General features: G+C 28.1%; 1 protein-coding gene across 1 annotated transcript; it reads right to left on the bottom strand.

The window, feature by feature from the left end:
- Positions 1-16597: 16597 nt before the first annotated feature.
- LOC109802747 (protein NRT1/ PTR FAMILY 7.2-like) lies at positions 16598-24316 on the bottom strand. Its single transcript, XM_020364152.3, has 5 exons — positions 24219-24316; positions 22091-22214; positions 21567-21784; positions 18280-18833; positions 16598-17611 (listed from the first exon to the last, which is right to left on the bottom strand). The coding sequence occupies exons 1-5, from the start codon at positions 24234-24236 to the stop codon at positions 16738-16740; spliced, it is 1788 nt and encodes a 595-aa protein (XP_020219741.1). The 5' UTR covers positions 24237-24316; the 3' UTR covers positions 16598-16737.
- Between the last annotated feature and the right edge of the window lie 889 nt (positions 24317-25205).

Below are 25205 nucleotides of genomic sequence, written 5' to 3'. Positions count from 1 at the left end.
TTCTTATATTTGTAGACACTCGTGTTTTATGGGATTTTTTTTTATCAATAATTATGATTTATATTTTTAATAAGATAATAGATACATCCACTAACATTGGCCATGAGTGTCTCATTAATCAATATTTCATAATAAATTAAGAATGCGTTTCCTATAATTATGACAAAAAATATATATACCTACCTTAGTATTTCTAATAATATTTTATAAAAATTTATTATGTTGCACCGCTTCTAATAAAAATTAATAACAATACTAATTTTGTAAAATTATTATTTTTATCTATTTATTAATTTTTGACATTTATTATGAAAAATAGAGAGGACTTAACTATTTATTATATGAGCAGTGAGAAATAAATTAGAAAAAATCTATTCCCTCCATCCAATTTCTTTAATATTAATAGTTTAAGGTCAATGCAAATATGGACTATCTCCAAGTTTACAATAAACATTAACATCCTTTATTATTTTAATGTTTACAATAATTTCTGTCATCAATTACAATGTAATATTTTAAAAATAATTTAGAAGAATGTCTAAGGAGATGTTACCGCACGGAGTAAAAAAGTATAAGGTGTTTATTCAATTTCAAAAAACTCAAAAAAATGTTGGTGTAATTTACTCATAAATAAAAAATGAGAGTATTTTTTGTCATAATTATAAGAAACCTGGACTCACTTTTATTGTATTACTAGTCACTGATTTTCTTTTACTCTTAATTTATTGTGAAGTTTACTAATGAGACAGCAGTTATTCATTTCTTTTTCTAATTGAATGAGTATCTTTGAAATAAAATTTAAATTTAAATCAAGAGTTAATTAGCTAGGGTTATAAGAGGAACCCAGTTGAACTTTGAAGCATACAGTTATATATATATATTTTATTTAGGATTATTTACACATAATATCATTTAGTTTATATAGAAATAGTTGGGGTTATTTATATTTATGTAAACGACCTGTTGAGTTATATTTCAATAAAATGGCCTAATTAGAGGAAGGAAATATGGTGCAAGTTACGTATGAGTAAGGGGCTTATGTATGTCTTTATATATAATTAAAAGTCCAGGGTAGCAGTAACTGAAGAAACAAGCAAGAGCATTGCTGGGAGAAAGTTATACGAAAAACCTATTTTGGAATGCTTCCTAAATTTGCCACTTGTGCAGCCCAAGCATGCAATATATTGTTGGGGTGCAGCTTGCACCTTTGGCGTCGAACTGGAATGTCCTCGGAGCACACCATACTATGAGCTGGATCGCAGTTAAACAAGTTGCGTACGACAATGTTAAAACGTGTGTTGGAATGCTACAAGAGTAATAGTTACCAATATTTTTTTATTTTATCTAAAATGAGACAAAATTTAATTTCAATTCATTAAGAAGTGATAATACTATTTTCGATAGTTTTACTTTTGTAATATGTAGTTATATTTATTGTAAATTTTATTAATATACATATTTACACATATTATACGATAAAATTTTAATTTTGATTGGAGAACAATAATCACAGCATCTAAAAATTGTAATCAAACTTATCATTAATTTAGTATCAATTAATATACAAATTAAGGTTGTGCTGATCGATAAAAAAACTTTCCACCCAAAATCTAGAGTTCACTTAAACTAAATTAGTTTGATTTATTTATCATTTATGATAAAATAGAAGCTTTGAATTGATTACTTATATATATATATATATATATATATATATATATATAAAGATAAATCAAATTATTTTTAGATTAATTTTATACGTTAACATGATGATTAGACACCCTGTACTTATATGTTATAAAAACGATTTATTAAAAAAAATTATTTTATTTTTATCGTAAGTGAAAATATTCAAATTAGTAACAATTACAATTTTGAGTTAGATTAATCTCTATTTAATAGGCTAAGTGGTAGTACTGCGATGTGTAATATGTTAATAGGATTAGGGAATAAAGATAAAAAAAATATCAATTAAAATAATTGATACCAACTTTCAGTTCTATAAGTGACCAAGTTTTCCTAATTCATTATCACTTTCCTTTTCATTTGCTGTCTTTATTTTTAGCTTTTCTTCTCTCGAATTTGAGAACTTTAGTCAAAGGTTTGAGCGTGACACGGTTAATTAGTCAGTGTCATGCAGGAAATTAAAACCAAACACAAGTCATTTTCGCTTACGTTAATTTTTGTGTCTAAATTGGCATATAAGTATAGTATATGCATGAAATGTGACCCTATTCAATTGGCGTACGTCTTACATTATTTTAACGAGAAATGGGTTATCAAAAGCGAAAAGCTTTACTTTTTATCAGATGGAGCAACTTGCTGAAACTGTAGAAATAAATAAGCAGATCGGCGATAACTTCTTCTGCTTATCATTTTCCTCACATTCAAATCAACTTTTCAAAACTTTCAATTAGGGCGGCTTATTTAACATATTTATTTAAGAGCTTTATGTGTTTTCTAAAATTTACAATAAATATTTATGAGAGAGAGTGTTACTAATATTTCATTGATAATGTTCTTTTTATAAAATAATACATTTAATAGTAAGGATTAGTCATCGATTGAGTCATTTATAGGAAAGATATATTATTTGAATGTGGTAGTTAATTAATGAAAATAAAAATAGATCGAGGATAAAAGATATTAATTAGGAGTTAATAAAACAAGACCTTAAATTAGGCTTCATATCATTAAAAAAAATTAAAAGAATTTATGAAAGCCAAAACAAGTTGGAATCTAATGCATAGAAATTGTTATTAGGCAGGCCCTACACTTTGAAGAATATTTTGGTGGTTCCACTTTGTTGCATGGATCACTAATTTGGTGATGGGATCGTGTTTGAATTGTTTTGCTGTAAACCATTCATCGTAAATAGTGTTCATGTTTTTGTGCATCAAATAACATAAGTGTGTGTCAATGTCGTCGAAATGGCCTCCGATGTAGACTTTAGTTGTCGCCTTCTGAGCATTGTTAGATATACATCATATCCCCTTCCACTGCCATTTCAATAAGCCGACTTTATTTCTTCTGATGTCTCATGTCGCCATAATTGAGTTCATTTGATACTGTAGTAGTTTGGACGCACCTTGATTAGTCCACTTTCTATAATGTCTTTTTTCACACTAATTTCTTTGTGAGGATAATCCTTTGTTTGGGGAAAGTTGATAAGTCTCAAATTTGTCTAATGAAAATATTGAATTAGGATATTTATCTAGCATAATTTTTTTTTAATATAATGATAAAATTATGGAAAATACACATGGAATCAAAAACTTTAATTGAAGTGATTGAATGGAGTGATGATTCTTATGATTAAAATTTTCCTTTGTTTTGTAGATTTTTGAAGATTGGAACAAGAAGAAGTTTCACAGGCATGAGAGGGTGTATTGGGAAAAATCCAAGTCCCGCTAATCCTAGATCATTAAAAAGGGTCACCCACCATTTATCCACGTATCAAGCCCAATAGTGCTGGACGTGAGGGGGTGTATTGGGAAAAACCCAAGTCCCACATCGACTAGAGATTAGGCAATTGAATAATATATAAGTGGAAAGCAACCCTCACCTTACAAGCCGGTTTTGTAGGGTTGAGTTAGGCTTAATCCACTATTCTAACATGGTATCAGAGCCATTTAAATCCACTTTAAAAATGGGCCACCCACCATTGATGCATGCCTCATAGGCATGAGGAGGTGTATTGGGAAAAACCCAAGTCCCGCCAATCCTAGATCATTAAAAAGGGTCACCTACCATTTATCCACGTACCAAGCCCAATAGTGCTGGACGTGAGGGGATGTATTGGGAAAAACCCAAGTCCCACATCGACTAGAGACTAGGCAATTGAATAATATATAAGTGGAAAGCAACCCTCACCTTACAAGCTGCCGGTTTTGTAGGGTTGAGTTAGGCTTAATCCACTATTCTAACAAAGTTCTTGGAAGCAAACGGCTCAACCCTTTTAAAGGTTCGAGCGCTTTTAAGGCCGCAAGCAACCTAAGTGAAACAGAGGAAAAAGGATTCAGCGCCTCAAAGGAGCTGAGCGGTTTGGCCACAGAAGATGGGGCAATCTCGGTCTCTAAGGCGCTCAGCGGATTTAAAAGGCTCATCCCTTTGGAATACTTAAGGATGAAGGAGTCTCCCAGGCACTTAGCAGATCAAAAGGGCTCAACCCTTCAGATTTCTTCATGATAAAGGATTCTTTAATCTGCTCAACCGTTTCCTAGGCGTTGAGCTGTTTCTTCTCTCTCTTGCCTGCTCTATTTTAATTCCAACATATATAAAAGGGCTAGAGAGAGAGAAAAAGAGTATCGAAGGTTGCACGAGAGAAGAACAGAGGAAGATACACAAAACAGAACACCCTGGAGCTCGTGGGAACAAAGTTCTTAGGATCAATCTCTTTCTTCTACCCTTGTTATTTTCATCTTGTGATTTCTTCTACTATGGAGAGCTAAAACTCTTGGATTGGGATTGAATGTAATCATCGAACTCCTGTGTATTCATTTTTGATTCATATATATATATATATATATATATATATATATTAAATTTATTATTGAGTGCCAGTGATTTGAATTTTGTTCTTAATGCTGTGATAAATTGATCTTTTATCATTGATCTTGGATTTAGAACTTAGTTGGAAAACGTCTTTTGAATCTAGTTTTTGAAATGAATCACCTATTAGTTTTGAAAGCTAGGAATGGTTCCGGAACTGATAGTTGCAATAAATTCTGATTCTTAATGCGAGATGTTTAACCAGATGAAGTGATGAATCATTCATTGAGTTAAATATCTTAATTAGAATTTCTAGTGTCAAGGAATTGGTTCAGAATGAATATAGAGAACTCAATGGTAATGAATGATGAAATTATTTGCAAGAATCATTAGGAATACATAGAAGAGAGATTGATGAAATTTAGTCCCAACTGCTTCATATATCTAAATTGCTTTAAATTTAATTCGGTTCTGTTCACTTGATTTTAATTTACCGTTCATATCAATTACTTAACATTTGTGAATATTCAAAGTTCGAATCAACAAGTAGCAATTAGTCTAATAAAAATCAAGATTTACTTCACAAGTCTTTAAGGATCGACAACATTTTATTATACTACAGAGACTTGGGTGTGCACTTGCTCAAAACACCAACATAAGTAAAAATTGAGATGATTTTTAATTATTTGTTAAAAAAGGGGAAAATAATAAATTACCTTAATAAAAGTGAATACAATAATTTTATTTGTGTATGTTGTAATTCTAAATAATATAAATAGTAATTTTAATATTTTATTTTCCTTTTTTAAGCTTTTCCTCAAATTAAAGAGAAAATTTTGATTTTTTTTTTCGTGTCCACCTTTATTTGTAGCAAAGGAATAGAAGTTTATTTTTATTTTTATTTTATTTTTTTCAAGAAAAAAGGTATTCATTCTTTCCATAAGACTACGACTTTTCTTTTCTTCCCATCAAAGTGTATATGACAAGAAGAAAGACCAAGATTAAAAAAGAAAAGTGAAAAATAAAGAAAAAATATAATGTGATGAAAAATAATTATGATATATAAATATTCACATCATACACGCATATCAAATCAATATCTTTTATTTCTTTAACTATCTTTTTCCTTATCATATTATATTGTTTTTTACATTTATACTTTTTTTCTCTGTCTCTAATTTCTTGTTATTTGTTTGAAAGAAAATACGGCAAAAGAAAATAGAGAAGAAAGAGAGAAAATAAAAATACTTTTATATTTTCCTAGCTTGTTTAAGGGGAAAAAATGTTATTTTTACGAAACCCACCAAAATAACACTTTCCCTCCAAATTAGAAATGAAATGAGAGGGGAATAATTTTTTTATTTATTATTTTTATATTAAGAATATATTAAAATTATATTTTTAACTATTATAAAAATATTTTTATAAGATTTATTTTTTTATTTCCACTCTGTTTTTTATTCTTCTAAACAAGAGAAAATAAATTTTCCTACCCCTTTTCTTTCGATGTATATTCATCCTAAAAACCTATCTTTATTTTATTTCTTCTTTATTTTTATCATTCTTAATTTATTTCTTTGTATTTCACTCCTCATTCAAACAAAACATAAATATTTATGAGCACATGAGTAAGTACAAATGATGGATGAAAAAGGTACGAAAAATGTGAAAAATAATAAACATGCAAAAACATAAAACAAGTATATTCATTCAAGTAACTATACACACACACACAAAAAAAAAAAAGCAAGTAACTATTATATAAATATAATTAAGTTCTTTTGTGCAACGTGACGCAATTATTTAGGGACTAACACTTCCTGTCTCTTCAAATCACTTTATCTGATAATCTATAATTATTAGTTTGTATATAAATATAATAAAATTTGCTGATTTATTCTTCTTAATTCCCTGATCAATATTTTGCGTATTGATGAAACTTTTGATGAAACAAAAGCTCTCCCATCTTCTCTCTTCGTCTACAACTTTTTGGAAAAATGTTCACCATTATTCTTCTCATAAAAAAGCTTCTCATTAGAGTTTCAAAGTTGCTGCATTATTTTCTTAAGTGGTGATCATCTTTTTCTTTTTTCTTTTTCATCCACTTCTCGTCTGTTTTATTTTTTCTTTCCTCATTCATTATATACACTCATCTCTCTATTTTCTAAAGGGGTGATCATTTTTTTCTTTTTCATCCACTTCTCATCTGATTTATTTTTTCTTTCCTCATTCCTTATATATACTCATCTTTCTGTTTGCATTTGCATGTAATAGAAATAACACCTAAAACTCGTGCATGTGTGACTTGAGAAACATTATTAAATGTCATTTATTTTGTTTAATTTCAGTATTACTGTTTTGTTTTTTAGTTCCTTCAAAGTCCATATTTATAAAGAATATCTCATTCTAAAGCTTAATTCAAATGTATAAATCCTTATGTATAAGTAGAAATGACAAATGAATATATTTATTCATAATTCATCTGATTGAATCATAAATAAATCTATTCAATCCAATTATAACAATAAAAATAAATAATAAATAATGAATTAGATTCAATCCATTCATTTAATTTTATAGATATATGACTAGTAATTCATCCACTATTTATTTTTAAAATTTATTATTGATTACAAAATGAAAAGTTTATTAAATTGAGATTTAAAGATTATTTTATATATAATTATTTTTTTAAAATTTTAAAAGACTATATAAAAATGTAATAACTTATAAAAGAGAGAGATAAAATATTTTAAAAAATAAAAATTATTTAATTTTAACATTACTTTTATGGATGGATTAGATATTCATCTATGAAAAAATTGTTAATGGATGAATTTGGATGAGATTTTTTGCTTTAAATGCATTAGATGAATTAAATTTTTATGTGAATTTTTAATAGATCTAAATAGATTAATTAATAGATTATTTTTAAGCTAAATTATACTTTTGGTCTCTCTATTTATTTTTAAGATTCAATTTGATTTCACTATTTTTAAATGGTTCAATTAGTCCTCTAATATTTTTAAAATGTTCAATGTTATTCTTTTGTCCAAATTGACACTAACATCATTAATGAAATCTAACGAAAGTACAACATTGAATATCATTTAAAAATTAGAGGATCAAATTAAATCATTTTTTTAAAATAAAGCTTAGGTGATTAGGGCATCACAATAGGGTAGAAATTCTTGCTAGGTTGGCACCTCATCAATACCTACTAATCCAACACCTCCCACTTGAAAAAGAAAAATATAAAATAATATATATATATATATATATATATATATATATATATATATATATATATATATATATATATATATAGAATTCGAAACAAGAGCATGGGGCTATAAAACTCATGAAGGATTAACAAAACTTGAAGGAAGGTAAATTACAACGATTCCATAACTTAATAAAAGTAGGCAAAACATTCCACCAAACAAAATCACCTTTATTTGCTAAACCATATCTAATTAACGCATCCACACATTGATTGCCTTCATGAAAAATATGCGAGCTCCTAAAAGACATTGAAGAATAGAGTTTTATGTGATGCTTCCATCTACTACGAAGTGACCAAGGAACTATATTAATATTAGAAAAAACATCTAAAACCAATCTAGAATCACACTCAAGCTAGAGACTAAGCCAACCCCTCGCAAATGCGTGTTCAATTGCATGCATGGTTGTCACAAGTCCTACTAAGAAAGTTGAAGCAATACCAATAAATAAGGAAAACCCCTTCGAAAAACACCAATAGCATCACGAAAAATACCCCCACAAGCCGCTTGACCAGGAGATCCTCTAGCCTCGCCATCAGTATTACACTTGACAAAACCTTGAGGTCTGGGTGGACGAGGGTGTGAAAAGAGCTTTCACACTATGCATGCATCCTGCCAAGAATATGAAATACATCTAAATGAGAAACAATTAGAAAAGGGAAACCATGACCATCACCCTAGAAAATACCTAATGAATTGTCAGTGTTTGGTCCTTAAAACACAATTCATTCTTGGCTACCTAGATAATCCAAATCACATGTATTATTGTTGAGACCAACAACTCTTTAATTTGACCACTCCAATGCTTGTATAAAATAGAAAATAGAGAATGCATTGAACTAAAATCTATTTGTTGTTGAAAAATGTCTCGAATCCATTGCCAAAGATTCCATAAATAAACCAAATTGAATCATTTAAAAATAGTGAAATCAAATCGAACATTTTGTAAATAAAGGGGGCTAAATTGAACAAATATTTATCTAACATTTTTTTTATCTAGATAAATTTGAATTTTCTTTTATCTATTTAATAATTTATTTTATTAGATAACTCCTTCATTTTATGGTCTTTTTTTTTTTAATTTCAAGTACCCAATTTATTATAATTCATAATTTTGTTAAGATAAGTTAAAAAAATTAAATTTATTTAGACAAAAAAATGTTAAATAAATTTTTATTCAATTTGGTTCCTGTAACACTAGTAATTTTCCACTCTTTGCAAAACTAACTCCCTTCTTCTTCTTCTAGACCCACCTGAGTTGTAGGAAAGGGGTTGATAATGGTGGAGGGTTCGTAGAGCTTGGCAATAAGGAGCAGAAAGAATTGTGGTGCAACTATGAGAGTTTTGAGTTTCCTCTCCTCTCCTTCTTCTTTTCTTCCCTTCCGAAGAGCTCGAAATCAAAGTAAAGGGAGCTAGGACTTGATCATGGTGGAAGATTGTGCGGACTTTCATGTTGCACGTGTGGTATGCATGCTCTTGTTTGAGTTTTAAATTGATTTGTAAGGATACTTGGTGTTCTTAGTCTCTTGGGGATTTTTGTGGTATTTGGGGTTTTTGGGAGAAGTGGGAAACCTTGATTTTATACCCAAATTTTTGTTATGAGTTATTTTATTGTTGGAAATTGAAGCATTTTGGTTGTTTATATGAGTTTTTATGATTTAGAATTGAGATTGGAGTTTCTAGGAAGCTTAGGATGGAATGAAGAGGTTTGAAAACCCCAAAATTGTGAAAAATTAACAGAGATGGTTTCAATCATGAAACAGTTGAGCCATTTTGGAATGGTTGAGTAGAATTAGAAATGAGAAATGGAGGTGTTTCTGGAAGGAAACGGCTAAGCCATTTTAAGAAAGTTGAGCAGAATTGAAAATGAGAGATGTGGGTATCTCTAGAAGGAAACAACTTAGCCATTTTGAAACAGCTGAGCGGAATCATAAATCAAAAACATGTGTGTTTTGGAAGGAATCCACTAAACGATTTTGAAACAGTTGAGCGATTTGGTGCTTTCTGAATTAGACTTTGTTGTCTTCATAAAAGTTGTAGCCCTAGATATTATTTTTCCAATGGCTTTGGAATCACCTAAAAGGAGGTCTAGAACTCCAGTTATGACCTTTTTAGTGAGCAAATATCAAGTTGTTAGCATTTAGGCAAATTATTACAATTTTTGTGATTTTCACTATAGTAGATTATGGAGTTAAAACTTGAGGGTTTCATAAGAGTTATAGATAATCTTCTTATCTTTCATATGAGATAAAGATGAGTTTGATTGGATTAGTGGAACTCCAATTGTGTTGAGTTATGTGAACTAATATAGTTGATTTTGGTAAGTTACATGTTGATACATGTTGTATGATATATGATGATGATAATGATGATGACAAACATTGATATACTATTAGGATTAAGTTGTCTAACATTGCTATGTTATGTATGATTAATATGCTATAAATTGCATGGTTGGAATGTTGAATAAGCATTGATATGCTATTATTAAATGAATTATTGAGCATTGATATGTTATATTTGGATGAATTGTCAGACACTAATATGTTATTATTGGTTGATGTGTTAAGCATTGATATGTTATACATGATTGATGTGATTTTATCTTTATATGCATTGACCCGAGGGGATGTATATAAAAGATGTATGTTGATGTGTTAAGAATGTGAGTAGTTCTACTGTTAGTGGTGATTCCACGAAGTGTAATGACTATGATAAGTCGTTACAGTTATACTTTTTCAAAAATGCTCGATCTAATCCTACTATTTTTAAAATGATCAATTTGATCATCTAATTTCCAAAAAAAATCAATATTATCTTTCATTTAATTTTATTAATATCGTTAATGTTAATTTGAACAGAAAGATAATATTAAATATATTTTAAAAATTAAATGATCAAATTAACTCTTTTAAATATGATAAGAGTGAATTGAATATTAAAAAAAATTAAAAATTAAAAATATGATTTTATTTTATTTTTATTCAATTAATTGTGATCTGTTTTTTTTTTTTTAAATAATTATGCCATACATTCATTTTTCATTCCTACGCATAAGTGATTAGTAAAAATGTGGGTTACATCATTAGATTTGGCAATCATGGTTTCACATCAACAACCAATTCAACCGTGTGAAGCTTAAGTTGGTTTTTCAATTTTATACAAACTCTTTTAACCGTTTCAAGTTTTTTTTTTAATATTTATTTTTTACTATTTATTTATTTGTTTATTTTTCATTTAAATAAATGAAGTAGTGCACAAAATATCTAGGATGCATACGTGGAATTGCAACTATATGTCAATAACACAATTATTGCCTTACTTCAAAGAGTATCAATTTAGACATTATGACATTGATACTTAACACTTCTTCTTTTGCCTAAATTTCCTCTTTGTTTCTCCCTATTTTACCATTGGTGGGGGAATTGTTGCATGATGAAAAAGCAAGTAACTTCTATTTTTCTTTTTCTTTTTGGTTTTAGTGTTGTTGCCTTTGATCGAGATTCCACATTGGTGAGAATTTTTTATTTACTGACTTTTCTGTTGGTCTTTTTCCTTTAGTTGGTTTGAAATGGTGTTTAGGCAATTATTTATTTATGATATGAATTCATTGATTGTTATATATTTCTTCTTTTTATTGTTTTTTCTAAACATTAAAAATGTGCTACACATTAAGATACAATCATTTTGATGTTAGACTTTTATAGAAAAACTCTTAAGATCTAGAGTACAATAGCAAAACAATTGTTATTTTCTTCTTAATGGTCTTTTCCTATTCTCTTATATTTGTTCATTACACATAATTTTTGGCCAATTGTTCTCTGGTTTCCTTAGCCTAATATCATGAGTGCATGTGTTCATAGGCTCATTGTGTTATCCATGAGAAACATGACATTTTGCATTAATGTCTAACTAAATTTTGCTTTCAGAACGATAATGTCTATATATATATAATAGTCCTTTTGATAAATTTCATTATTATTATTTGTTATTGTTCTATATTCTTGTATAACACTAATACGATACGTTAAGTGGCACGTTGTGTCCTACCTTTCTTCCCATTTTTGTATATAATATTAGAGCTAAAATAAAGTTAATCAAAACTAATATGAAATACTTAATTTTCTTTTCCTTCTCTCTTTTATTATTTCTCTCCTCCCCTCCTTTTCTTCCTTTATCTTTTATCCTTTCAATTTTTTTTTTTATACTCTCTTCAACTTTTGTTACTCTTTTCAATTAATTATTCTTTCTCTCTTGTTTTCCTTTCCTTATCTTACTTCTAAATAAATATTATCATATTTAATTGTTAACAAGTGAAAAAAAAAACTTTTCATACTTATTTTTTTTTCCTTCTCTCTTCTATTATTTCTCTCCTCCTCCCCTTCTTCCTTTATCTTTTATCCTTCAATTTTTTTTATACTCTTTTCAACTTTTTTTATTCTCTTCAATCAATCAATCAATATCTCTCTCTTGTTTTTCTTTCCTTTATCTTACTTCTCAATAAATTTTATCATCTTTAATTGTTAATATATATATATATATTATCGAACTTACAATAAATGATATTAGCTCTGAAAAAAAATGTTTATAAAATTCAAATATTGTTCCAAACATATAATTTTTTTAGTTATATATATATTTTTCATCAAGGGGTCTAACTCAATTATGTGAGTAAAACATGTAAGTATTAAACTTCATTATTATTGAGTTCAATTCTCTTGAATTCTTTTCTAAAAAAAGTAAATTTTTAATGTAAATAACTTTCTAAAAAGAATAGCTGAATTTGTGGAAAATAATCTTTCCCATGTACCGTGTACGCTTACTTAGCCTTCACTGGAAAATTTGGGGGTAAATATGTAAGGAAGGAAATTTGGAAAAAGCGTGATAGAGTTGGGCACTTGTAATTAATAAAATCACATGCCATCATTATCGATAATTAATTAACTTGGCACACAGTTGGCGAAAAATCATGTTTTACGTGTCTCTCTAATTAGGAAAGCTGTCCATGAAAATGACATATTTGAATGCCCATGCCTAACCTTCTAATGCTTATATATTACCCTTTTTTTGAAAAGTAAATTATAAAGTCTGATGTACTTTTTTTTGTTCCCTAAAGTCTCATATGCTAGTATACTACATGTTAAATTAGTATAGATTTCACCCTCATATTAATTGAACCTGGATTTACTGACTCGCGACTCTTCAGTTAGCAAAAAGCTAGCGACTCTATCATTTAAATTGTGGAAAATAATTACTTTAATGATAAAAATATTCATACGAATCAAAACAAAGAAAAAATTGCACAATATATTTGAATCAATCCCTATATACAATTTTGATTCAAAAATGTGTAGATACAAAAGAGAAAACTGGGCGAGTTGACGAAGGAAATGACTCGTGATTCAATTTTCCTTCTTCTCTAACTTCCTTTATCTCTCTTTCTTACCTTTTATTTTTTTTCTCTCTGATTTTACGCAAAACTTTCAACTTGGCTTTAAGGAGACATGGTTCACGAAGTCAGTGTCATAATCCTTCTCTTTAAAAAAGAGGGTTCAATTGGTCAAATGGGGCATGTCCTCTTCACCAGGTCCAAATTTGTTTGCTACATTTTAGTCCAAATTGGATTCACTATCATCTCGCAACGTGAAAAACACTCACCACAATTTCTATTTGGCTTACGTTACACACACACACATATATATATATATATATATATATATATATATATATATATATATATATATATATATTTTATTATTTTTTTCTTTTTCTTATCTGACAGGGTTTATTCACAAGATTTTGGGATTGTAAGATTGATTTGTGAAGAGTGGATTATAGAAGGACGTGGGTTATCTGTTTGCAAGTTACTCATGCTGTGTAGATCTTTCCTTACTCACTTTCTTCTATGTGATTATACCTTATACTCCTTCAAAAGAGAGAAATACTTTACAAGTGCGTTTAGACTCTGATACCATTCTAGACGGTTACATGCCATTAATATCTTTATAAAATTCTTATAATTAAGTATAATTATAATAGTCTAGTTTAAAGGGATGCTAAATATTAATTTGGTCATTGCTCGCAAACAATAAAATATTAGAAAGGAATAAGTGGTAGCTGATATCTTTTACGCTTATCATTTTGCGCGGATCAATGTAAAAACTTTGAAGCAGATTTTATGGGTTTCACTTCCTCTCAGATAAGCACAACTAGATTACGCAAGTTGAATTATAGGAAAAAGTAATTGTATTAACTAATTCCTTGTGTTAATTGGAATAAGTGTTCCTTAAGATTGTGCAATGTGAACAAACTTTAAGCAATAAGCAAACATAGTTGATATATATTGCTCCTTATTATTTTGTGTATGCCTATCTGACTCAATATTTTGGATACTTTCAAGCAGTTTTTGATAGAGCTGTCAAAGTGGGCCGGGACCCGTGGGCCAACCCGGCCCACCTTGAAAACGGGCCGGGCCGGGCCAAAAAAAATTGAAGTTTTATAGTAGGTGGGTATATTTCAACCCGGCCCACTTTGACCCGGCCCACCCGGGCTAAACCCGTGGTGGGCCGGGTGGCCCACCAACCCACCATTTTTTTTTTAATAAAAATTTGAATATGATTTGTAGTTTATTTTGTATGATGATATATTGAAAATTTTTATTTTAAACTTTTATCATGATTTGTATTTAATTTTGTATGATGAATTATGACTTATAACTATTAATGATGTTAATTTTATGACTATTATGTTAATTTATAATTAATTTAAAATTTTGAATTTTGTTAATAATTTTTTTTTAATTTTTGGTGGGCTGGTGGGCTGGCCCGTATAACCCACCAACCCGTGGTGGGCCGGGCCGGGCCAAATTTTTTTTGAAAAAATTACAAGTGGGCCGGGTTGGGTTGGCTCGTTTTTAAAGTGGGTCAAGGTGGGCCGGCCCACATGGGCCGGGTTAGCCCGTTTTGACAGCTCTAGTTTTTGAGGGTTTCACACCATATAAGAAACTCAATGGTTAAAAAACTCAATTAATTACCTATTAATTGTGGTATCAATTGGGTAGAATATTGTTATCTTATATTTTTATATATATTGCGAGTTTGTTTATGAGATTAAAAGGAGTATTAAGTTTGTGCGATGTTTCCAAATTAAATAAATTATAATAAGCAGAAGCAGGTGATGGATATCTGACTCAGCGTCTTGAGGACCTTGTAAAAGATTGTGTGGTTTCCACTATCTTGGACAAACAAAGATCAACTACGCAAGTGAGTTTGATTTTTCATTTCTTTTTTTTTTTTTCTTTTTTTGGTTACACACAAGTAAGTTTGATTAAGTGTTAATTACAGTTAAATTGGCAAAACCAAATCTGCTAATATGTGGTTATGCAAGAAGAGTCCGTAAAGTTGTGAAGTTCTTGGGCTTCTCACCCTAAATGTTTGGGTGCAGTTATTTTATAATATTATGATGTAGGTGGAACCCTTTAGAAACAAAGTTTTTGGGTTAGGCTGGCCCAATATAATTGTACATGCAGAAACAGAAAGCAAGTACAATAAAAAAATACTGTAAAATAAAACAAACAAAAAAATGTCAGACAAAACTTGGTGTTCTCTTAAAATTAAAATAAAATGAAAATATCTTAATATTAAAAAATGAAATCTTGAAATATCAATATATTTGCAAATTTATTTAATATTCACATTTAATATTCCCCTCTTACCTAAATGAGCAAAAGATCATGACATATATGCTTTAGCTTTCCAAAATAGAATCGTGAATAATGAAAAATAAGGTAAAATAGCTATAAAAATAAAATAAAATTTGGTCGTATATCTTGTGGCTTATGAAATGATATGCATGGTCTCTTTGGTTGTTGCCGTGGTGCTCTGAGCATGAGTTGATGGGACGATCATATATAATCTTATTATTGGAAGGATAAACAAAAATGTTATCTAATTAATTTATATAATATAAAAACTTATATAATTAAATTATAAAAAAAATGTATTATAAAAATAAAATAATTGTAAACAATTATTTAATAATTATTTTTTTTCATTAGTCAACAAAAACTATCCATAATTTAGGAAAATAAATCAATAATTTAAATATAAAAAGTAAAGTATGATGTATTAATTATTAACTTTTTTTCCTCTCTTTTGCATGAACCTTCATAAGTGTTAATATAGAATTATAAGAGTCATCTTTAACTTTTTTTTTCATCTTTAATTTCTTTAAATCTCTTTTAATTTTTTATATTGTGACATGATTTATTCCGTTGAAATTTTGAAATTAAATTGTAAATCTTCATCTCTTTGAGTGTTTTTATAATGAGTCATCATATTATTGATCCATTTTTTTCAATGTGCAGTGGTTTATTAAGATAACTCATAATTTCATATGAATATATAATATGTTTAATATTTTTTTAACAATTGCATATTTAATTGTTTGTATGTTTTATATTTTTTAATTTAAAAATTAAAGTCATAAGTAGTATTCAAATAATTATAAAGCATCATCTTTTTCACTTTATCAAGGACATAAATAAAACTCAAAGCCAACCCTAATTAATGTAACAATATTATTTTTAGGAATTGATCTTTTGATATCGAAAAAAGTTAAATACGATAAGTGTAAGAAAAAGAAAAATAGAGAGAAATAATAAAATAAAGAGAAAATTTGATTTATACATATAGTATATGATAAGAAGTAGAGAGAAATAAAAAATGAATATATAATAATTATAATTATTTTTATATTAGCAATTTAACTTTTAGAAAAGGATAATATATATCACGTGACATTTTTTTTATATATGCACCAAAACAAAAGAAAAATAATATAAAATATAATTGTAGTTGAAATACATGATCAATCGAATACAATCTGTAGTACATCCGCTTCACTAAGAGAAATGCGTAATGAATTCCATTATTGCACAGACTATCTAATTTATCATGTAATATCTCTACACTATAAATCCCTCTTGATTTTTCCTCTTGATGTCTTCTAGGTTCTTTTCTTGAAACTTGGTATATTTATACCACCTAGCCAATACAATATAAATTACGAGGTCAGCTGTTGTTAGTGCTGCTAAAAGGAAGTAAAACCTGTCCAAATGTCCCAAGTTTAGGTTTCCTGGGATCCATCCTGGTATGTCATGTCTGGTAGAGATTTTCATCACAATTGCAACAAGCAAACTGCTTACATAGTTTCCTAGTGATATTGATGTCATGCAAAGTGCACTGCCAAAGCTTTTTAATCCATCAGGTGCTTGCCCATTGAAGAACTCTAATTGTGCCACATACATGAAAACCTCTGATGCTCCAGTCAGCATATATTGTGGTACTTGCCAAAAAATTGACAGTGAGCTAGACTCCTCACAATTATTGCTGCAATCTTTTATTGCATACTTTAGCCTGAATTTCTCCACCAACCCTGCTGAAACCATGGCCATGATTGCAAGGACTAGCCCAATTCCCATCCTTTGAAGCTCTGAGAGTTTGGTTTTCATTATTTTCGCTATAAGAGGGTCAATAATGTGCCTATTAGTGAAGATGAACAATGCTACCCCTAAAATATCGAAGCTAGACATACTTGCTGGAGGAATGTTGAAACTTGAAATACCAGTGTCCATAGCATCACCTTGCACCACAAAGAGTGATGCCATTTGAGCGAAAACAACTGAGTACATTATAGTGCACAACCAAATTGGGATTAGTCTTAGTATGCATTTCACTTCTTCTACTTGTGTCACAGTGGACAGACACCATGGACTGCATTTTTTCTCTTCTATCTGCTCCAAATCTTTTGATGTGATGAATGCTGCTTTATCTAAGAACCTGATAAATTATAATAATTTTCATCAATGACCTGCTAACTTATACTTCTTGAAATTAAATTGAATTATGTAATTAACATTGTAAACTCGCATTTTTTTATAAAAAAAAATGCTAATTTACAATTTAGATTTATTAAAAATTTAAAATGCTTCCTTAATTATATACATAACTTGTTAGAATAAGACTTAGATATCATACTCAGTATTTTAATTAATTCACCTCAAAAAAATTATCAATTTTTGTTATTAATATGAAAATATCTCCTAAAATATTTAATTTTATATATCTTAAGTCTAAAAAATTTTATACTATCAATTATTCAAATATTATTTACATCGTCAATGCATAAAAATTTACTCTTTACTAAATGATGAAAGTATGATGCAAGTACTATATTTATGTTTTGTGTATTAATCAAAATGATTTTAACTATAAAGTACAAACAGAACAACAGTATATATAGTATTATATATACACTTATGTTTTGTATACAGTCACACTGATGTTCCAATCAAGAAATTCATATATACTATTTTAACTCTATATTGTTAGACTAATTCTAATAGTTCATATATCTATGTTTTGTCTAACTTATTAACACACTTCTTTAAAAAAAATTGTGAAAAATTAGCAAATTTAATGCATGTGAGAGAGAATGATATACACACCTAAATCCTATGGTGTGGAGCATTTTCCTCTTTCCATCGTCTGAGGACTCTTCAACATCGTATAGTTTTCCTTCACGTGGTACCTTGAACTTCCATTTTCTTGCAGCAGCAACAAAAACTTGGCCAACTCTAGGTAGAGGATTTCCACCAGGCTTAAAGTATCTATACCTACGTGTGCCACAGAGGAACAAAATCAATGCAATAGCAGCAGAAGCAGCTGAAGCCCAAAATCCCAAAGTCCATTGTCCTTTATCCTCAAAATAATCCAATACGGTGTTTGAGAAGAGGGAACCAAGGTTCAAAGCCAAATAAAAGTAGCTAAAAAATGCTACTTTTGAATTTTGTTCCTTTGGATCTCCTTCGTCAAATTGATCAGCACCAAATGTAGCTATGTTAGGCTGATATCCTCCATTTCCCAAGGCTATTAGATATATGGAGACATAGAATAAAATGGTTTTGTATGATGAGTGTGATCCACATTGTAATTCTTTATCTCCACAACCACTCGGCTTCAATAGGAATATGTGAGATGACAATGATAATGACACCAAACCCTGTCATATAAAAACTATTAATTCTCTTTATCACAGCAAATATCGTGACACAAACTCTTGCTCATGTTTGTGTCTAATGTCTATACACACACACCTAAATATTTAATTCTAAAGTCTTCAAACCAGATTGTGTTAACTTGTCTTGATCAAATCTATTTTGAGAAGTTCCAATTAATTTTGAGAACAAGGTAAATTTATTGGACGTTTGGTAGATAGTAAATTTTTATTTTTTTCGAGAATTTGACTTTGAAAATGTTAATTTTTTTGTGTTTAGTTTGTTATTTAAAAAATAATATTCTTAGAAAATACTATTTTTAGGGAATGATTTTTGTATAGATCTCATCACACAAATATTTGCAAGAGGGAGGTAGGAAACTAAAAAATAAAGTTTTAATGTGATAAAAATATCATGCTATTTTTATTTTCTTCTTATGCAATAAAAATCTTCATTCCAAAGTTTTTTTTAGTCTATAAACATGATTTATGTAGTGTCGCAAAATTGATAACCAATGACTAATTTGTATTCATGAGGTGTGACTTTCGTTAACCAAGTATTGGTTTATGAACATGACTTACGCAATGTCTCAAAGCTAACAATCAAGGACTAATTTACACTTGTAAGATGTGACTTTTGTTAGTCAAGTATTAATTTAATATAGATGAGAATCAAACTTAAGAACACCAGATCGACCTTGTTTGTCCCTTCTTGATTCCTTAGTTAACATTTATAAACATTTTGAGAAACATTTATGATTAACTAAATTTTTTTTTCATAATTAACAAAAATCATGATTTCCATAATTTCTACATCTCACTAGTCCTGATTTTCAAACATAAAAAAATTTATAGTCTACCAAACGCCTACTTATATTTTATTATTTTAACCTAACTTGATGTATTATATACTTATTAAAAAAATCATACTATTTTTATCAATTGTATATTATACTTGAATTAAATTTCTTGACTTAATAAATAATATTTTTCACATAATATTATTTATTTTAAAATATATAATAAAATTGCTTCAAAAAAATATATATAATAAAATAAATCTTAATTTAAGTTTTATTTTTATTTAATTTTATAATTTCTTATATAAAACATTAAGAGGATAACAATATTTGTTATCATCTTATAATTTTAATATACTTTAACTAATATTCTCTCTGAATCTAACTATATATATAAATAAAAAAATGTTTATATTTTTAAACTGAAATATAAGTAAATTCTAATTAACTCAATTTTATTTAATACTCATAATTCAAAAATCTTCTTAAATTAATAAAATAATAAATAATAAACGAGAACATTATTTATAATAAATGTGATTGAAAATATTTTAAAAAAATATAGTATATTATATATATATATAATCGTAAAAATTAAATATATTTATCCAAATTACCTGATGCGTGTGAAATTATATATATATATATATATATATATATATATATATATATAGTTAATCATCCATACACTGCTAGTGTAAAAATTTTTACACTGTCAACTAATCATATTTTTTAAAGTTGCTTATTTTATTATTATTTCATAAAATAAGCAACTGACTTGACACTATTAAAAGATATGATTGGTTGTCATTGTAAAAAAACTTTACACTGATGGTGTATAGGTGATTAACTCATATATATATATATATATATATATATATATAGGGAGAGGGAGAGGATCATCCATACACTGTCTGTGTAAACTTTTTTACACTGGCAACCAATCATATCTTTTAAAGTTGCTTATTTTATTATTTTCATTAAATAAGTAACTGACATGACACTATTAAAAGATATGATTGGTTGCCAATGTAAAAAAATCTTAACACTAATAATGTATAGGTAATTAACTCATATATATATATATAGAGAGGGGGGTGTCACGAGAGAGTAATAAAAAATGTATAAATTAAAATAATACATGATAGGGATGTAGTTAATACTCTTATTGCTTTCCTAATAAAATCAAGAGTTATGGTGATTAATCGAAACATTAATTAGCAGTTGAAATTAAGATTAACAGTGTTCCTGAATTTATTTTAAATCTTAACAATTAATTAATGACGACTATAAATTTTCATTTTTCTCTCTACAATAAATTCCTCATTCTAGAAAGTTGTATAGCTGGTTTTCCACTCTTTCAAAGGCATTTATATTTTACCAAACAGCAAGTCAAAAGTGTGAGGCAGATAAATAAACACATCAATAAAGACCTAGCTAAATAAGCACGGTAAAAGCTAGTTTCTAGTTTTTCAAACTTACATCCAAACTAGAGTTTACTAATTTAACCAAGCAGTACGTGTACGTCCTTTTGTGCAGATCGAATAACCTTTCTTAATCAAATTGATATTAATATCTTTGTCATTATCCTTTAGTTAGAAAGTCATCGTGAGTCTGTAAGCTGATATTAAATGATGACACAGCAGAATATGGAAATAATGATGAAAGTTACTAATAATTATAGCAAGTTTGGTTTTGAAAGTCCCTAACGGGCCTAACCACATTAAGGTCAAAAAGTTTATCTGGTTCGACTTTTGCTTACACTGTATATGTTGACTTCTAAGATCAAAACAATTAAGGACACTATTAAGCCTTAATAAAGAACTAGGTTAAGACAACATTAATTAAGAATCTATGTTCTATGACTATAACAACACATGAGCTTTTCATTTTACTTTATTTATTGAGTTGTAGAAAAGGTGCAATAGGAATAACTTACAATAACAAATATGAGTTGGAAGATGGCACAGGTGATATACCTTCCCCAGTAAGAGTCACTGAGGAAAGCTCCAAGAAGAGAGAAGATGTAAACTGTGCCTGTCCACTTGCTCACATTGTTGGCTGCTTCAGCATTCTCTTGACCCATCACTCTCGTCAAAAATAGTACTAAATTCACTCCTACCCCAAAGAATGCCAATGTCGCAAGCCCTTGATTCACTACATATACACAAATAAGTAATTAAATATATATACATGATTATTGATTCAATTCTAATTATTAACTACTTTTCATCAAATTAATATTTGATACTTACATATATACTAATTATGAAATTATTTAAATTAGAGTTAATCACCTATACAAGTTTTTTATGACAGTAAATCAGAGCTGTTAATAGTGCCTTTATATTTTAATTTAATTAAATGAGCAGGTGAAAAAATATTATTAATGGCTCTGATTGATTATCAGTATAAAAAACTTTATACTAGCAGTGTATAGATAATTAACTAGTTGAATGATACCTAAAATCAAAACTGCCGTAACCCAAGTGCCAGTTCTTTGTCGAATTGCGGGATGACCATGGCTATCGATAGATCCATCCGTGGTGCAAACCTCTTGCTCCTTAACATTTCCCTCGATTGTGTCCTGAAAGATTTAATCATAAAAAAAAAAAAATAGATATTAGTTTGATCGGAATCCTAGCTAGAACATATTTATATATCCTTTAATATAGGGTTGAGATGCCGGTGTGTATCGCACACTTCAAATGAAACTGATAAAATTAGTCACCTAAATTATTCTTTTTTATTTTAAATTCGAACCATGTAAACTAATAAGAGTGGTTTAGTAGTGAGATAGATAATCTACATCAAGTCCTTGCTAGATTCTAATTTACATCAGTAAGAATATTGTATACAAAGAAAATCGAACCAAGTCGATCAATTGTAATTAATTTTATTATTAGTTTTATCTTTTTAATTTGAACTGAATGGATAATTCAATCAATTGTTTTTATTTCTATATCAATACATTTTAAATTTTGAGAGCTTTTTTTTTCTTTTTCATTCATTTGGATCTCATGATTTTATCAAGTATTTAAATTTGATTATGTTTACTGTATATAATTGTTTATTATTTTTTGGGTAAATAAATTAATAACTATATTTAAAAAGATTAAATATCAAAATAAATAAATATTCATTGACCAATAAAAACATGTTTTTACACCTTCCATATTAGATAATAAGTGAGATTGAAAAACTTGAAAAAATATAATAATTTATTTTTATAAGAAACTTCATGACCCAAAAAACATGTTTTTACACCTTCCATATTAGATTACCTTTTAATACCCTTAGTTGAGGATGACCAACTCTCTAGCTATAATAAGACTTGTATTAATATCTATCAAATAAATTAGATCAAGATATTTTTGAAAATAAATAATTAAAAAATAGGCTTAGACAATAAAAAAATATATTTAATATGCAAGCTTATATATGTATAAACAATAAAAATATTGATATGCATTTATTTTTATATTTCAAAGTTATATATTTATCAATTAGTTAAAAATTTAGGCCCGTGAATTTATTTATATGCATATTTATGTACTTAAAAAATATTTTCATAAAATAATTTTTTTAAAAACCTTTCAAGGCAAATTGAGCTTTAAGAAAATTCACGTCAAATATATAAATTAATTAAATTCAAGTATTAGATTTTTGAAAATAAAAATAAAGCTTAAGTAAACATCCTTTATTTGGCAACTTCTATTTTTTTTTATAAAAAATAAAAAATAAATCAAGAAAAAAATAACCATATAAGTATGGTTATTTTAAGGGAATTAAAATTTATTACCGAAGGACTGAAAATATTTATGTTGTTTATACTGTATTATTAGTCTTTCACTATCTGAATCCGTAGGATTCTAAAATTTACTATTTTGGTAATGAAAAAAGAAGAGAATTTGAGAACGTGGGGAAAGATAAAAATCATGCTTACCCATTGTGAATGAATTTTCTACGGTTAAATTTTCATTGGATAAAACCCTAACCTTTAAAAAAAAACTCTGATGTATTCTTATTCTAAAGTAAAGATTTAAAAGATTTAAGCGTAATATATTAACAATTGAGAAACTTTTTTTTTTTTTTTTCACTTGAGAGAATCTATTTTCTGCATGCTCGGATTGAGTGAATGTTATTTCCCTTTTTATGCATAACAAATTGAATGTGCCAGCAGAACTAATAACTAGGGAAAATAAGAACAAGTACATAAAATCATTGAACAGTGAAAAAGAAATTAATAACAGTAAAGCCTAATTCGAGAAGTTGAGAATATAAATAGTACATAGAACTCTTAATAAAATATAAATGAAATCATAACAAACAATTCATAATTTCGATTTTGCGAGGAAAATACTAAAAAAGGGTTGTAAACAAGAGAGAAAGCACGATTTGAAGCACAATCTTCAGAAAGAAAAAAAAATAAAATAAACTGAGAATAAACATGAATCCATGACTATATATATACATATATATGAGAGTTATAATAATACTGGTGTAATACTTACTAATTACACCAGTGCATGTTCTAGAGTTTTTTTTTATATTTTTTTTATAATAAAATTGGACATTAACCGGAACTGACCTTTTTAATAAAACCCATTACTAGGGTTAGTCTTGCACGTTGTGGGGTGGAAGAGATATCTTTGAATAAATGAGTTTATTAGCAAGGGATGAAAAATTGAAGAATATAGAGCATGTATATATAGAAGTTAATTGGGAGGGGACATTTAATGTATGTTGGGGATTTATAATACAAACAAATTAAAGAGAAGGTTATGGAAAAAGCATATTGTATACTTATCTTTTTACGTGTACTCTTACTAGGCATTACGCACGCAGTTGAAACAAGCATGCTCAGCAACATAATTCAAATTATATAAGATAAAATGTGAAAATCGTACCTTATTTTTATTTATTTTGTATTTTTTTTGTCTCTCAAGACAAAATTTGATTGGTCTTAATTTTTTAAGTAATTATATATGTAAAGGTGATGGTGTTGCATGTGTGAAACTCCGATTTCAACTTCTTCACGATTAAAAATCCCATTCAATCTTCGGTACATTCTAATATTTTTTTAAAAATTAACGACCTCCATTTTGCTTTAATATGTACATAATTGCCTCAAGCAATACACAAATTCTGAGATTTGCTAATAATATTTAGTAATAATAAAATGTTGTTAGCTCTCCAATAATTACTAATATGGTTAATTAACGCAATTTGAAATATGTATGTTCTATTATTATTAATTTTTCTATTTTTAGACCATTTTTTAAAAATAAAATAAAATGACATATTTATGATTAAAAATGTTTTTTTTTTCTAAACGAACTTTCTTAAATTCTCCTAAATCCTAATAGCATGTCAAAATGTTGATGAGATTAGAAATGTCATATCCCAGTACAGCATTGTGACTGGCACCAAAGTTTTAGTGACATAACCCCTATTGATTAGATGAATGAATGAGTGGCTGTTTTAATTTTAGTGGGCCTTGAAAGTGGATTCATCAAGTTGCTTACAAACAGTGCTATAGCAGAATATGAAAAGAAATAAAGCCCTTGACCAATGA

This window comes from Cajanus cajan, chromosome 4, assembly GCF_000230855.2.
Source record: "Cajanus cajan strain Asha chromosome 4, NIPB_CcT2T_4, whole genome shotgun sequence".
Classification (NCBI taxonomy): domain Eukaryota; kingdom Viridiplantae; phylum Streptophyta; class Magnoliopsida; order Fabales; family Fabaceae; genus Cajanus; species Cajanus cajan.
The sequence above is the reverse complement of the archived record's forward strand: the minus strand, read 5'-3'. Positions and strand labels throughout refer to the sequence as shown.

Excerpts from the sequence above, each read along its gene's own strand:
- LOC109802747 (XM_020364152.3), bottom strand. Across the intron at positions 21,785-22,090 it reads TACGGCAGTTTTGATTTTAG|TGAATCAAGGGCTTGCGACA; the intron begins GTATCATTCAAC and ends GTGTATATGTAG. Across the intron at positions 17,612-18,279 it reads CTCCACACCATAGGATTTAG|GTTCTTAGATAAAGCAGCAT; the intron begins GTGTGTATATCA and ends ATAATTTATCAG.